Genomic DNA, 13,436 nt, shown 5'->3' with positions numbered 1-13,436 from the left:
ATTCCATCTGATTAACAAGTGATGGGATTTAGGAGGTGGAAGGAAGAAAGGGAGGAAGTGAGGATGGGAGGAAAGAAGGGAGGGAAGAGTCCACACTTATTACCTGTGAGTGAGAAAAGGCAATGAGACAAAGATGATGGAGGTTTTGAATGTGCAATGGAGAGAATAACAGGACCATTATCAGGCAAAGGGTGGTCGGGTCTAGGGGAGGAAAGGGCGACATGTCTGCGTTTATAACTGCTATCCGTGCTGTTGAAAGTGAAGCAGGATAAACGAATGTGTCAACGTCTGACTGGTGGCTGAAGGCTTGGAACTGGGTTTCTGCAGAGAAGAAAGAGGAGGATCTCCCCCTCAGAGAAAATAGGTGAAGCCCTGCTGTCTTCCCTCCATGCCTTCCTTCCTGCAGTCCTCCTACCTAGAGGAAGCCCTGCTTCCTTCCCCTTGGCCTTCTGGCAAAATGTGACTCATTTCTCACACCCAGCTCAGAGGCCACCACCTCCAGGAAGCCTTCCCAGAGACAACTCTCTCACTCAACACCACTGTTTTACCTTGTTATACAATTATAACTTATATGATCCCATTTCTGTGTCCCTTATGAGAGACTGTGGCTCACAGGAGATGCTCAATAAATGTTCACTTCACTGAGTTGGAGGGACAAGGCCAAGGGCAGAGCTGTGAGGAACATCCCATTTGGTGGGAGCGGCAGAGATGGGAAGGAGCTATTTAGCCAGTGCCAGCTGAGAGGACAAAGAGAAGGAGGCTTGAAAAAGGCCACTGAGATTTCCTAGAATGTTCTCCCACTTTCTTCTCACCTCCTGCATCTACCTTCTCCATAGAGCCCCACCTCACTTAGAGTAATGACACTGCCCGATGTGTTCCAGGGAAGCATTCATGACTAACCCATACACAGCACATGCATGTTTACAAAGCTCGTCCATGTGGATTGATTCATGTCACCCCTACAACAACACTGTGAGGTGGACACAACTGGTATTATCCTCTCCATTTTACAGATATGGAAGTTGGCTCAGAGATGAAACTGCTTGCCCAAGGTCACAGTCAGTTCATTGTATTATAACTCATTACTTGCTATGTCTACATTTAAACATGTTTTCACAGTCATAATTATATCTGCTTCTCCTCAAAAGCCTTGTTAAGGAAGCAGAATAGACATTATCATCTTCATTTTTAACATAAGGAAAGGAAGACCCAGAGATGTTAGGCAACTGCCCAGTGCCACATATCTAGAAAGCAAAGGGGTTAAGAGCAGAAGTCCTCTGACCCCATCAGAGCCCTTGAGCCACCACTGGCATCTGTCTTCCCAGCTCTGCCAGCGGCATTCCATTACCACAAGGCACAACTATACTATAAATAATTCCTAGCAAACCACAAGAATTCACCTACCCAGTGAGTCTGATCCCCTTCAAGGAGGTCCCATCAAGACCACACTTATTCCAACAATGCTGTCATTGCTCGAGCTGTTTTCTAAGAATCTCTAATTTTCAATAGAGCCTGCAGAATATTATTCTCTTGAGTTTCCTGGATAACGACAATTTTTTCATCCTTTGATAAGGCGTTTAGATTATTTTGGACACAGACACAAATTCAAAGCCCAATCTAGTGACTGATGAAGGCAATCAAAATGAGTGAACCCATTTTGGATCCAGGAGGAGGTTTAACTGCAAAAGTTCAGCAGTGAGTCGCTTGTGCCCCACACACTGGTTCTAAAGGTAGCTCCCAACTCCTTCAAACACTTTGGAGGCGTGTCAATAACCTCCAAAGGTTCTGACCTGGAGGAGAACACTCATTGGCCATAGAGGTCCAACTATGACTGATTTTCAAAGGCTTATTTTTTTGGAGTCACATATACCTCATATTGTTTTTGTTGAATCCTAATTGCTTCACGTGTGTTAACTGGGTCTCCTCAGATGATTATAGGCAAGGGCTGTGGCACTGAGTTTTTCTGACTTCAAATCTTGCTCTTTTCTCTGAAGCTAAGGAGAGAGACAGAGTTCTAGAAGACCACAGGTGAAGTTGGCAGGGGTCCAGGGTAAGAGCAGACTAGGTAACAGAGGTCCTTGGAAGGTGGCCTTGAGCCCTTTGCATTCAGAACTTGTCTCCTGGCCAATGAGCCTGGAAGTGAAGGGTGCGTTGTCACCAATACAATCGTCAGTATTAATAGACACTGGTTTCAGGAGAGTCATTGTGGCCAGTATTTATAGAGCTCTCCTGCCCAGGCACCTCGCAATCTGCTCCACAGGGGATTACGACACTATATTCCCTGAGCAGGGGCCTATTAATAGCCCATTTGACAGATGAGAACCTGAAGGCGCAAAGAGGCTGAATAACCTACCAGGGTCCCACAGCTGGCCAGTGGCACTGTTAGGGTTTGGACTGAGGCTATCTGACCCCCAGCCAGGACCTCCCCAGGTCTGTGACTGCAAAGCCAGGAGGGCTCTCATCCACACCCGGCGCAAGATGATCCCAGAAAGTCTCACCCATGGCATCAACGAACGTCCTGGTGGCCCCAGAGGCTACAGGAGTGACACTCATCCCCACGTTGAAGCTGCTTCCATCTCCTCCTACCACCCGGGGAAGGAAAATGGAGTGGTTTTCAATACTAGCCTAACATATGGTAATCACTAGTCACGACCTTTCCCAAAGAACAAAAATCCCACCAGATTACAACCGGTTGTCCCTCTTCCGTATCCTTGCGACTCCTTCCTCCAACACGACCGCCTCAGTTCAGAGGCCCAGGATGGCGCAGGGCCAGCTGGAGAGCTTGACCTTGGCCTCTGCCCTCTTCTCGTCACCCATCTTCCTCCCCGGTCTTCGTCTCCCAACTTATCAAAGACATGGAGCAGAAACTTGTCAAACTCATCAAATCCATCTCCTTGCCTCCAGCAGCCCAGCTCCCTCCCAGCCCAGGGAGGCGGGGTCTGCTGTTATTCAGGGTCTCCAGTGAGTTGAGAGCCTCCCCTCCAGCACTCCCAACAACTCCAGGAACTGAGAACACAGAGCCTTGCCCGCTTCCTACACCATCTGACCTGCCAGCTTTCCTCACACACTCACATGGCATGAAGTTCACGTCCCCCAAACCAAAATATAGCTCAAAAACAATGTGTGTATTTTGAACAGCCTCTGTGGCCTTGCCGGCTCCTTAAGAGATCTTATACCAGGAGCCCTCGACCACATGGCGGTGCAGGTGCTTCTGCAGTAGGACCCGGGCAGTGGTGGCCGCAGGCTGGACAGGGCCTGTGCTGGGCGCTAGGGCACAAAGAGGGGTAAAATCTACTGCTTCCTTCCAAGGAGCTGCAGGTCTAGTGGGCTCACAAGTGCACATTCAGAGCCACCGTGCGGCCCTTCCCTGTCCCTCACACAGGCTCTGAAAGCTCCCGGACCTCAAGCTAAGGAGCCTGGTGTTGAACCTCCTCACATTTTATACCAGCATCAGGGAAGTCGAGAGGTGTTCACAGGATAAAGATGGGCCCTCTCAGAAAGGGAGCTTTTAGCATGGGATGGACCATCATTTCATAAAGAAATGGAGACCCGGGGGGAAGTGATATGCCCAAAGTCACATGGTGACTAAGTGGCAGAGCCAAAACTTGACCCCGGACCTTTTGGACCAGTTTTCACCTCTAGCCACTCCAGTTGCTGGAGCACCATTTCTACCCCCAACTACAGCTCTGTCACTGTGATGGTTGTGAAACTGCTTCACCGGTTTCTAGAACCTTTCCAGGAATACCTATGTCTATGAGCTGCAGCCATCACATCATTCGCTGGATGCATCTGGATTTGTCAGATAATCTCCCAATCTAAGGGGACCTCACATCTTGCATCGCACCCTGAACAAAGAGACCAGAAGTTTCTGAGCACAAAGTGAAATTACTGACTCTGGCTGGAAATCAGCCAGGGTAGATGAGGCAAAAGAGTGAGAGCCCTAAAACGAAATGGAGAGTCTTCTTTTCCCTCCTTATTTTGGACATAAGCCTATCATTTAATGAATAAAGATGGATCTTCTAAGGTCCTTTCTAATCCTGAGGATGTAGGATTTTCTGAACGTAAAGAGAATTCTCAAAGTGCTCTTATAGACCCCAACCAAAACACGAATTTTGCCCAGTACTCCACAATTTAAGGGATCAATTATTGCCAATGAAATGACTCTAATTTAGAAAGATGCAAAGTCCCTGTGGCATTCTCTTGCCCCATCCCCAATTCTGTATTCTAGTTCCTTCTAAAATACTGTATTTCCCTTCCGCCTGGTCACTTAGCCAAGGCACTGTGCTAGGCTACCTCCCTTCCCAGATGCAGGCTCCCTGGACACAGCGTGGTGGACAGCTTGCCAGCCTGCTCTGGAGGGACCCACTTCCCTCAGCAGCGTCCACCAAACGTCCTGCTTGTCAGATGCCCTGCACAGTCAGTCACCCACAGAAACATCTTCTCCTCAACTTGCTGGTGAAAGTATAATTTGGTACAATTCAAAGGGGCCATTTGGTAGTACTGCCAAGGATCTTAAAATTGTCCACATCCAGGAATTAACATGCAGCAAATAATCAGATATAAATGCAAAAATCTTTGCACAAAGATATGTAGTCACAGCATTATTTATGACAATGAAAAACTGAAAACAGTCTACACATCCAATAAAGAAATAGCTAGAAAAAAGTTACCATATAGTGGAATAATATCTATTCTGGATATTCATACGGCTATACACATGGATTGATATGTAGATAGATAAATGGATAGATAGATATAGTTAGATAACTTTATATTCCATGTAAATGAGAAATAATAACAATTGCTAATATTTTAATACACTTCTAGTAGTTGGAATATAGGTGATAATTTATTTGTTGCTTTTACTTCTCTATAACTTCCAAATGTTGTATGATAAACATATATTAACTCTTATAATGAGGAAAAAAAAAACATTTAAAAAGGAAAGACAAGCATGCAGCTTGGAAGTACTGAATGCTAGCACTTTATCCTGAGCCTAAGTTAAAAATGTCACCTCATGGCCTCACTGTTGACGGATGGCAAGCCAGGCATCTCTGGCCTGAGGGTCCCTGCTCTGGCAGGGGAAACAAACGTCAGGGAGGAGGGGCCCCTGCCTGATGAGAGGGAAGCATCCTCACCCTCTGACAGCTCCTGGGCCAACAAGGGAAGCGGCAACACAATAAGCAAAAGGCGAACACTCCCGAAACGTGCGTCCAAACCCTTGTCTCCAGAGATCCCACCACAGCAGCTCCCCAGCCACGACCCCGACCGCACCCCACCCCACAGCAAGGATGCAGGCCTCTCTGCTCCACCAGCAGCACCTCTGCCCTCTCCCTCCCCTGGAGAAGACTGTCCAGTCCACTGTCCCACTGCACGGGGGGGGGGGGGGGGGGGGCGGGGTAAAGCAGGGGGGAGGTGTTGGCTTGCCGACCCTGTGTTTTGCTGATCCAGGAACGTGAGGACAGCTCTGTCACAGAGACAGTACTGCAAGCGTGCGTCCCTCTTGCCACCTCCCACTCTCACATCTGAAGCAATCATTGACTCCACAAATCCATGAGTACTCACCACGTGTCAGGCCCTCAACTAGCCCTGGCTTCCCGCAGTCTATTCTCCATATCACTCCTCTGCTTAACGCCCCTCCTGGGGCCTAGAAGACAGTCTGCCCTCCTCACCGCCTTCTCCTGGTCCCACATGACCCAGTCACCGTGGCCTTCCTTCTCTCCATCCTGAAACCTGCAAGCTCGTTCCAGCCTTGGGGCATTTGCACTAGCTGCTCCCTCTGCCGGCAAGGCTGGTTCCACTACAGCCCAGGGACACCCTGTGCCTCGTCTCCAGGACAGCAAGGAGCTGGGCATGTAGAAACAACAGTCTGGTGGGTTAGGACGGGGGAGTGGAGTGAGAAGAGGCCAGAGAGCTAACAGGGTCAGACCTGCGGACCTCGTGTGATTTTATCTCAGCACAACGGCACAGCCGTCGGAGGGTGTTCAGCCCAAGAGTGAGGTGACCTGAATTACATTTTAAGAAGATCACTCTGGCTCCTGTGAGCATGAAGTAGAGGGAGACCATGAGTGGATGCAAGGAGAACAGAAGAGAGCAGCGGAGATGAAGAGGGCAGATTCGGGATATATTCTGGAAACAGAAGCAACTGGAGTAACCACACATACACACACACACACACACAAAGATGTAGAGGGTGAGGACAAAAAGCATGGAGGGTGGCTTTTAGGCTTCTCCTTTAAGTAACTAGGTGGATGGTGTTGCCAACTCCTGACATGGGAGGATCTGGGAGTCAACAATGGGTTTGGGGGTGGGAATCAAGGGTTCTAGGTCTCTGACTTTCTTCCTCTTTCATGTCACTGTTAAACTTTGCCCAGGGAGACCAACATCTGCCGTCTCCCACACGGTAAACAGGCTCCTTCCTGCTCTCCTAAAGGCTCCCCCGAATTCTCAGAATGAAAGCCAGGGGCCTGCCCTCAGCCTCATTCTCCCCATCCCCCTTTCCTTTCAACTGGGACAGTACCCAGCTGAGACAAGACCCAGCAGATACACCTTAGCTTAGACGTTCCTTCACAAACCATCGCCTTTTTTTTTAACATCTTTATTGGAGTATAATTGCTTTACACTGTTGTGTTAGTTTCTGCTGTATAACAAAGTGAATCAGCTATATGTATACATATATCCCCATATCTCCTCCCTCTTGCGTCTCCCTCCCTCCCACCCTCCCTATCCCACCCCTCTAGGTGGTCACAAAGCACCGAGCTGATCTCCCTGTGCTATGTAGCTGCTTCCCACTAGCTATCTATTTTACATTTGGTAGTGTATATATGTCCATGCCCCTCTCTCACTTCGTCCCAGCTTCCCCTTCCCCCTCCCCGTGTCCTCAAGTCCACTCTCTACGCTGCATCTTTGTTCCTGTCCTGCCCCTAAGACCGCTGCCTTTCATGCACACACTGTGCACTAACTCTAATCAGCTGCGCACCCACGGCCAGCCCCCGAGCTGCCAGGCCCTCACGGCACCCTCAGGCCGGCCTGACCCCCTGCCTGGCACTGCTTCTTCCTCACCATCTATGCTGGATGTTCTCCACCCGGTCAGAGCTGGCTGCCTCTTCTCCCGTGACGTTCCCCGCTGCTGGGGCTCACCCTCCAGGCTGAATCAGCCCTGACCTCGCCCGAGTTCGGTTCTGCATTCTCAACTGGCTTCACCGGGACAGGCTGCAGTCTTTACGGCGAAGGCACCTCACCTGACGCAAACCAGCTCCTCTCCATCCACCGCGCCCCATCGTCCCTGCAGGCAGGCGGTCACCGGGTCCTCCTGCCTGGGCCCCTGCATCGCTCCCTTTCAATTTCCGCTCCCCTACGTTCTCGTCCTGCTCTGTTTTCACCCTTTTCCTCCCAGGGTGTCGATATACTGCCCACCAGCAGTCTGATATCTCTGAAATTACTGCTGGGCTGTAGTAAGGGCAGATCTGTACGTGACTCATCCATGAGGCTCCAGCACCAAGCACACTGAACACCGAACAAGAAAACGATACTGCTCCTTTCTCACGAGCCCTCAGGGGCTCCTCAACGCGGATGAGACAAACACGGATGCCTTCCCAATCTGACCCAATCCTCCTTTCTAGTCTCGTCTAACGACTCCCATTATGCTGGAGCCTAACTAGTCTCCCCAAGTCCTCTCCCCCCACCTTCCTGGCTGTTAACCTGCATTTAAAATATCCTGAGCGTTTCAGTATTTGGGATTTTGCTGATGTCAATACCCGCCTCTCTGTCTATCCACATCCAAACAACTCTCTCCTTCTCCCCAGCATGTCTCCCGGGGCTGCCGGCCCCATCCGTCTCTCCATCTCTGCGTGCTGCAGCCCATCTCCAGCCACGCCATTCCTTGGGTCAGTATGATCTCGTGACACTTCTTCACCGATGAATCACTCGTGCATCATCATTTCACTTTTTAGACATCTGGATCTCATGCTCCAACAAGACTGCATGTTCGCCGGGGGCACGGCAGGCTTGCACCTCACCCTCCCTATCGCCTGGCACAGCTCCTCTCACAGAGAAAGAGCTCTGTACAGATTGTCTGATTTACAGATCAGTCAAACGTGATGCAGACGGAGCCATGTACCACACTCCAACAAAAGAAGAGAGAGAAGACAGGACAGAAACATCTGCGTTTCTATCTACTCGAGATGCACGATGAGTGGGTAGAAGAGGGCATAGAAGTTAAAAAGAAAACAATTTTACAGCCTCTGAATAGGGTACCATTTGACGTCTCCTCCTACTGAAGAAGTACTCATAACACTTCCTCAGAATACCAGCCCTGTTCCCAGGAGAGCCCACTGAGAACATCACCAATTCATTTCAGTTTGGTTGCTAATGAATGTAGCTACCTCTGGCATCAATAACCTTATGGATTGGCATAGAAACAGGGCATAATTCACAATCTCCAAATAAAATACCATCTTACACATGTAGAAAGACTTGCAGTCCCATCTTCTATTAGATCTCTACTCTGCAGGTTGTCCCCACTACTGCTGCCATCTCCTCGTTCTGTCTCTCATTCCAATCCTAGTCCTTACTCTCGAAAAAAGGGCAAGAGCAAGGATCTGAGGAAGAGAGGAAGAAGAACGATGCACTGGAGAGGATCTTAGAGATCTAGGCAACTCTCACCCCATTTAACCCATGAGAAAACCGAGGCTGCATGATATTGTGGAAAGAGCAAACGGATTTGGTCAAATCGATTTAAATTCCTCCTTCTCCATTTACTGTCTGATCTAACATCACCAGGCTTCAGTTTCCACGACTGTAAAAGGTCAGTAATATCCCTCACAGGGTTGTTCTGAGGGTTAAATGGGACGAGGAATAAGTTCCAACCACACAGGTGCTCAAAGGCTAGAAGCCAAAGAGGGCGCAAAACTGATCTCCTTCCTTGTTGCTTCCTTCCTTAGGATTCTTGAAGGGGGGCACGTTTATTGCAGCTGAAACCTCCCGTTCACACAAAAGGGGGTGGGGACAGAGGGCAGCCACTGAAGGAGGCACTAAGGGCTCAGAAACTTCAACTGCCATCTGTGCTTTGCTTTCTTTCTGAGCAGCTCTGAGACAACAGGCCAATTCTGAGAACACCGTTTTCAGCCAGCTGGGCAGGGCTGCTGGAAGGCAGAGGGGATCACTGGGAGGGCAGAGGCTCCTTCCCCAGCTGTCCAGGACTAGGGGTGCAGTAACTGGCTGGCTGGGCAGCAAACACCTTTCGTTCTCACCCTACCCACACCATTCGGCTCTCGGGCAGGAAATAGCTGTTCAGCATTTGCAAGCATGAAGTTAAAAGGACCTGGCTTTTAAACACACACGGGCCAGGGTGAGTCCCTTTCCCCACATCCCTCCTTCTATTTGGGGCACCCTCCATCAAAGCAAGAGGGCTTCTCAGAAATCCCCACCACCACCGCCGCCAGCCTCGGCCAGGACATGCCCGGAGGAAAGCTCCCTCTCGTGCCAGGGGGCTGCCTCCTGCCCGGCCCAGGTCTTCACTGCACTGTGTAAGGGTTCCCCCTCAGCTAAAGCTAAATGACAAGTTGGCCCACAAAGTTACAGCAATTCAGGGGACAGCTATGTAACAGCCCAGAAGGGGCTGGGCTCACAGCGCTTCCTTTCCTCTAGGGAGCTGCATTTTTCTCAGATTATTATTCCTCGGTCTGGCTGCTCAGCTCCTTAGCGTCATTTCCCCTTTGGGTGGGAAAGTGCTTTCCTTCTGCACTGATTTTCATTATGACTTGGGCCTCCTCCTCCCCACCCCCGCTCATCTGTGGATCTCACAGTGAAAGCACGGACTGAGAAGTACAAAAGTCAAAGCATATCAACTTAAGCACTCAGCACTGTGGCTCAGAAACCCTGAGTTGTTAAACAAAAACAAAAACAGCAAGAAAAAGGAAACCTCGAGGACTTGGCATCCTCTCTACCTCCACTGGCTGAAACACCAGCAACAAGTTTAGCTTAACAGCCCGCGGGTGACAGGTGGGTGCAAAAGCTTAACAAAGGCCAAACAAAGGGGGGCAGTTCTGCCATCCAGGGACTTAAGGTCTAAGGCAGGCAAACAACCCACACACAGAACACAAGCACGGTTACTCAACAGTGAGAACCTTGAACTCTGCCAAGAGCTTAAGGGGCTAGAAATGGCCCCAGGGAAGAAAAGGACATTCTCTGGTCCCTGCTGTTGACATCATATTTGGAAGCCCAGGCCATGGGGACCAAGCACTGACCGCCAGTATCTCCGCAACACAAGGGGCTACAGGCAGTTTCCCCAACGATCAAACGAAGCACCTTATTTGTAAGACTCACGGTCATAACCAGCAGCAAGCACCTCCCCAAACATTAAAAGATTGGTGCAGAGCCTGGGTGGCCATCTGTCAGGGGTGCTGAGAGGGCAGATAACCACATGGGACGCTGTGTGGACCAGAGGGCTTCTGGAAGCCCCTGCAGTGTTGAGACTTGGCCGCCTTGGGAAATAACTGATTGTACCTTGTGATACATGGTGGCCGATCAAAAAGGGTCCAGAGAAAATCTCAGAGGTTATTAGGAAACTTGGACTCACTGAAATCACTTGATGCTGACTTTCTTGTTCATTGTTTCTTTTTCCCTCTAAGTGATGTTATGTGGGCCACCAGAACAGCAGCACAGGTCCTGCCTGAATCCTAAGCCATGTTAGTAGCTTCTAGAAGTTTTCAATAGGTAATCAATTTCCTCTTTTCTCATCTCACCTTCCTAACATCCTACCTGAGATCTCGTCTCAGCTCAGGTGAAGTGCAGACACTCCTTGGGTGGTCTCTGTGCACAGTGCAGGGGAGGGGGTGGTGGTCCCAGGGGAGATCCTCTTAGGTAAGAGAAGTTTTGGACAACCCCAGCTCCTGCCTACCTGCTCTCTGGGACTCTCAAGTGCTTTCCTCCAGAGCCTCACGCACCTGAAACCTCCATTGCTCTCACCTCCCCAAATGAATCTTTGCAACCGGGAAGGTTGCAAAAGCCAAGATTAGCAGTTACCTGCCACACCTGTGAGGAAGTGTGGCTCACATATGGCGGTCGGGGCGGAGGGGTGTCTGTGACCAGCAAGGGAGATCAGCCCCAGCTCTTACCTGCTGAGTCCCTAAGCCAGCTGCCTCCACTGTCCCTCTCCCAGTAACACCTAGCTCTCTATGATGTGTGGGGATTCTCAGCCACAAGAGAAGGAGGGAGACTCCTGTACCAGCCTCATCCAGCCAGGCCCCCCACAAGTCAGCGTCGCTCCCACCCCTCCACTAACAAGATCAGGTCCTACAGCTAAGAAAGCCTGACTTCCAGCCAGAGAAACTGCTTTTAGTTCCTGAGATGGCCTCAATCCCCTGCACTCCACTTCCCATTTAGAAGACACACAAATTTCTTCACAGTATTCTTTGGTTACTCTTGTAGTGTGAGAAAGCCAGGAAATATTGTCTTTTATGTTTTTGATTCCTTCCTGTGGAACTTAAAATGATGGATGCTGTAAGTCACCTAGAGTTGCAGTCATGGTGACTGTGTCTCTCGTAGGTCTGGAAGCTTCTTTCTCCTCTCTCTTCCCTTACAGTTCCTCAGTGTCTCAATCTTGTGCCAGTGATGGAGAAGTTCACAAGGACAAGGCATTTGCAATGACGGGATTACTACTGAATGTGGAATTGAGTTTTTGCTGGAGGATCTGAGTTTTGTTTTTTTTTTTAAAGCTTTCTTCTTATTTAATTAGAGGAAGCATCCCTAGGTGCAATGAAGCAAGCTAATTCCTATCCCAGAAAGTTTGTGTGATATGAGAGACTTAAATGAAGTATCCATTAGAAAGATGAAATCTTCTCAGCCTTCACCTAAACTCCAAGACAATACCTACTGTTTCAAGCGACCTGGCTTCTCCGGATAACCCGCGAGAACATATGCCTTGTGTCACTCACAGGAAGGCAGTGGCTTACACCACCGCATTGCTGGCTTTGTTCAAAGCACTTTCCACTTATTTTTACTTTCATTTTGTCACATCATCACCAGGAGGCTGGGAAGAGCAAGGATCATTGCTTCCATTTCACAGATGGACAGACTGAGATCAAAAGAGGTGACATCCCCAAGGTCACAATGGTATTACGGTTGGAATTCCACTCGGTCCTTAGGTCCTTAGCATTTCTTGCAGACCCAAAGAAGGAATTGGATAAAAAGGTCCGGAGGAGAGAGGGCAGGTCCCTCTGAGTGGACAGGCGGGGGCTGTGCATGAAGCTGCAGCTCACGGGGAAAGGAAAGGGGAGGAAAGGCTCGGGGACAGCCCTGTGGCAGCGTCTGCCTTGCAGGGCTTCACCTTGGAGCCCCACCTCCACACAGTTCCTGGAGTCTCTCTGCTTTAGAGAGAGCCAGCAGAGTGTTTGGTTTCCAACTACATCCTTTGTCCTTTACAAATCTCCTCAGGGCTAGAACCCTTTTTAAAAAATCAGTTATTTACATTTGAAAGTCAGGCTCTGTACCAGAAGAGGCCCATTTCTGTATCTATAGGAAAAGAATGGGATTGGGGAATGGACCCGTCGGACGTTATCACCTCCGAAGTGGGAGAAGTGCTTTGTGAAGGTGTGGATTTTTTTAAATTTATTTCTTTTAAGGTAGGTGTATATGGGGTCCGGGGTACACCATGGAAGATAAGTTTTCTTCCAAAGGGATGGGGGGAGAACAGGATGGTCACACCCCCAAGTCCAGCCACCCGCGAAAGCGGCTAGGAAACCACTCTCCCGGCTCGCTGCCCTCCCGCCCGGCCCCAGCGCGCCCCGGGGAAGCGGAGCCCCCTCCGGGGTCGAGCGGCGCCAGGGCCTAGGGCGGGGGATGCGGCCCCGGGCGCGCCCACGCCCCCAGCCCGAGGCTCGCGCGGCGCCAGTCCCCGGCTCTCACTCACCCGCGCTCCTGCCTCCAGGTGCCCGGCCCGAGGGTCCCGGCCGCGTCGCGACGCCCGGCGCAGGGGTCGTCTGGCGGTGGCCGGGGGGCGCGGGCCCGTGGCGCTCCGGGGGCAGCGGCAGCTCGCGCTCGGGGCCGGGCTCGGTCGACCCCGCCGGCCCCGCGCCTCCCGGGGAGGGCGACTGGCCCCGCGTCCCGGGGGCGGCCGGCGGCAGCAGCAGCAGCAGCGGCAGCAGCAGCAGCAGGAGCGGAGGCGGCGGCGAAGCCATGGTGGCGGCGCCCGCCCGCGCTCACATGCCCGGCGCGCGGGGCGGGCGCGGGGCGGGCGCGGGTGCGAGGGAAGCGAGCGGCGGCTGCTGCCCGGGGCCGGGGAAGTGAGCGAAGTGAGGCTGCGAGCGCGGTCCCCGCCTCAAAAGTTGTGGGGAGCCGCAGGAGGGAGGCAGAGGGCCGGGCGGGCGCGGCGGAGGCGGCCCCGGCGCCGCTACATGCTGATTAGCCCGGGCGGGTCGCGGGGCGGGCGGCTCCTC

At 51.3% G+C, this 13,436-nt stretch overlaps 1 protein-coding gene across 4 annotated transcripts in view; it reads right to left on the bottom strand.

Annotated features, from left to right (window-relative positions):
• HEG1 (heart development protein with EGF like domains 1) overlaps window positions 1-13,178 on the bottom strand; it is an 89,176-nt gene extending 75,998 nt beyond the window's left edge. For all 4 annotated transcript variants that reach the window (XM_059920931.1, XM_059920932.1, XM_059920933.1 and 1 more), the window contains exon 1: window positions 12,911-13,178. In XM_059920931.1, coding sequence (XP_059776914.1) covers window positions 12,911-13,178 — 268 coding nt within the window. The remainder of the gene's footprint in view (window positions 1-12,910) is intronic.
• Between the last annotated feature and the right edge of the window lie 258 nt (window positions 13,179-13,436).

Source organism: Balaenoptera ricei, chromosome 4 (genome assembly GCF_028023285.1).
Source record: "Balaenoptera ricei isolate mBalRic1 chromosome 4, mBalRic1.hap2, whole genome shotgun sequence".
NCBI lineage: Eukaryota > Metazoa > Chordata > Mammalia > Artiodactyla > Balaenopteridae > Balaenoptera > Balaenoptera ricei.
This window is presented reverse-complemented; position numbering and strand designations above follow the sequence as displayed.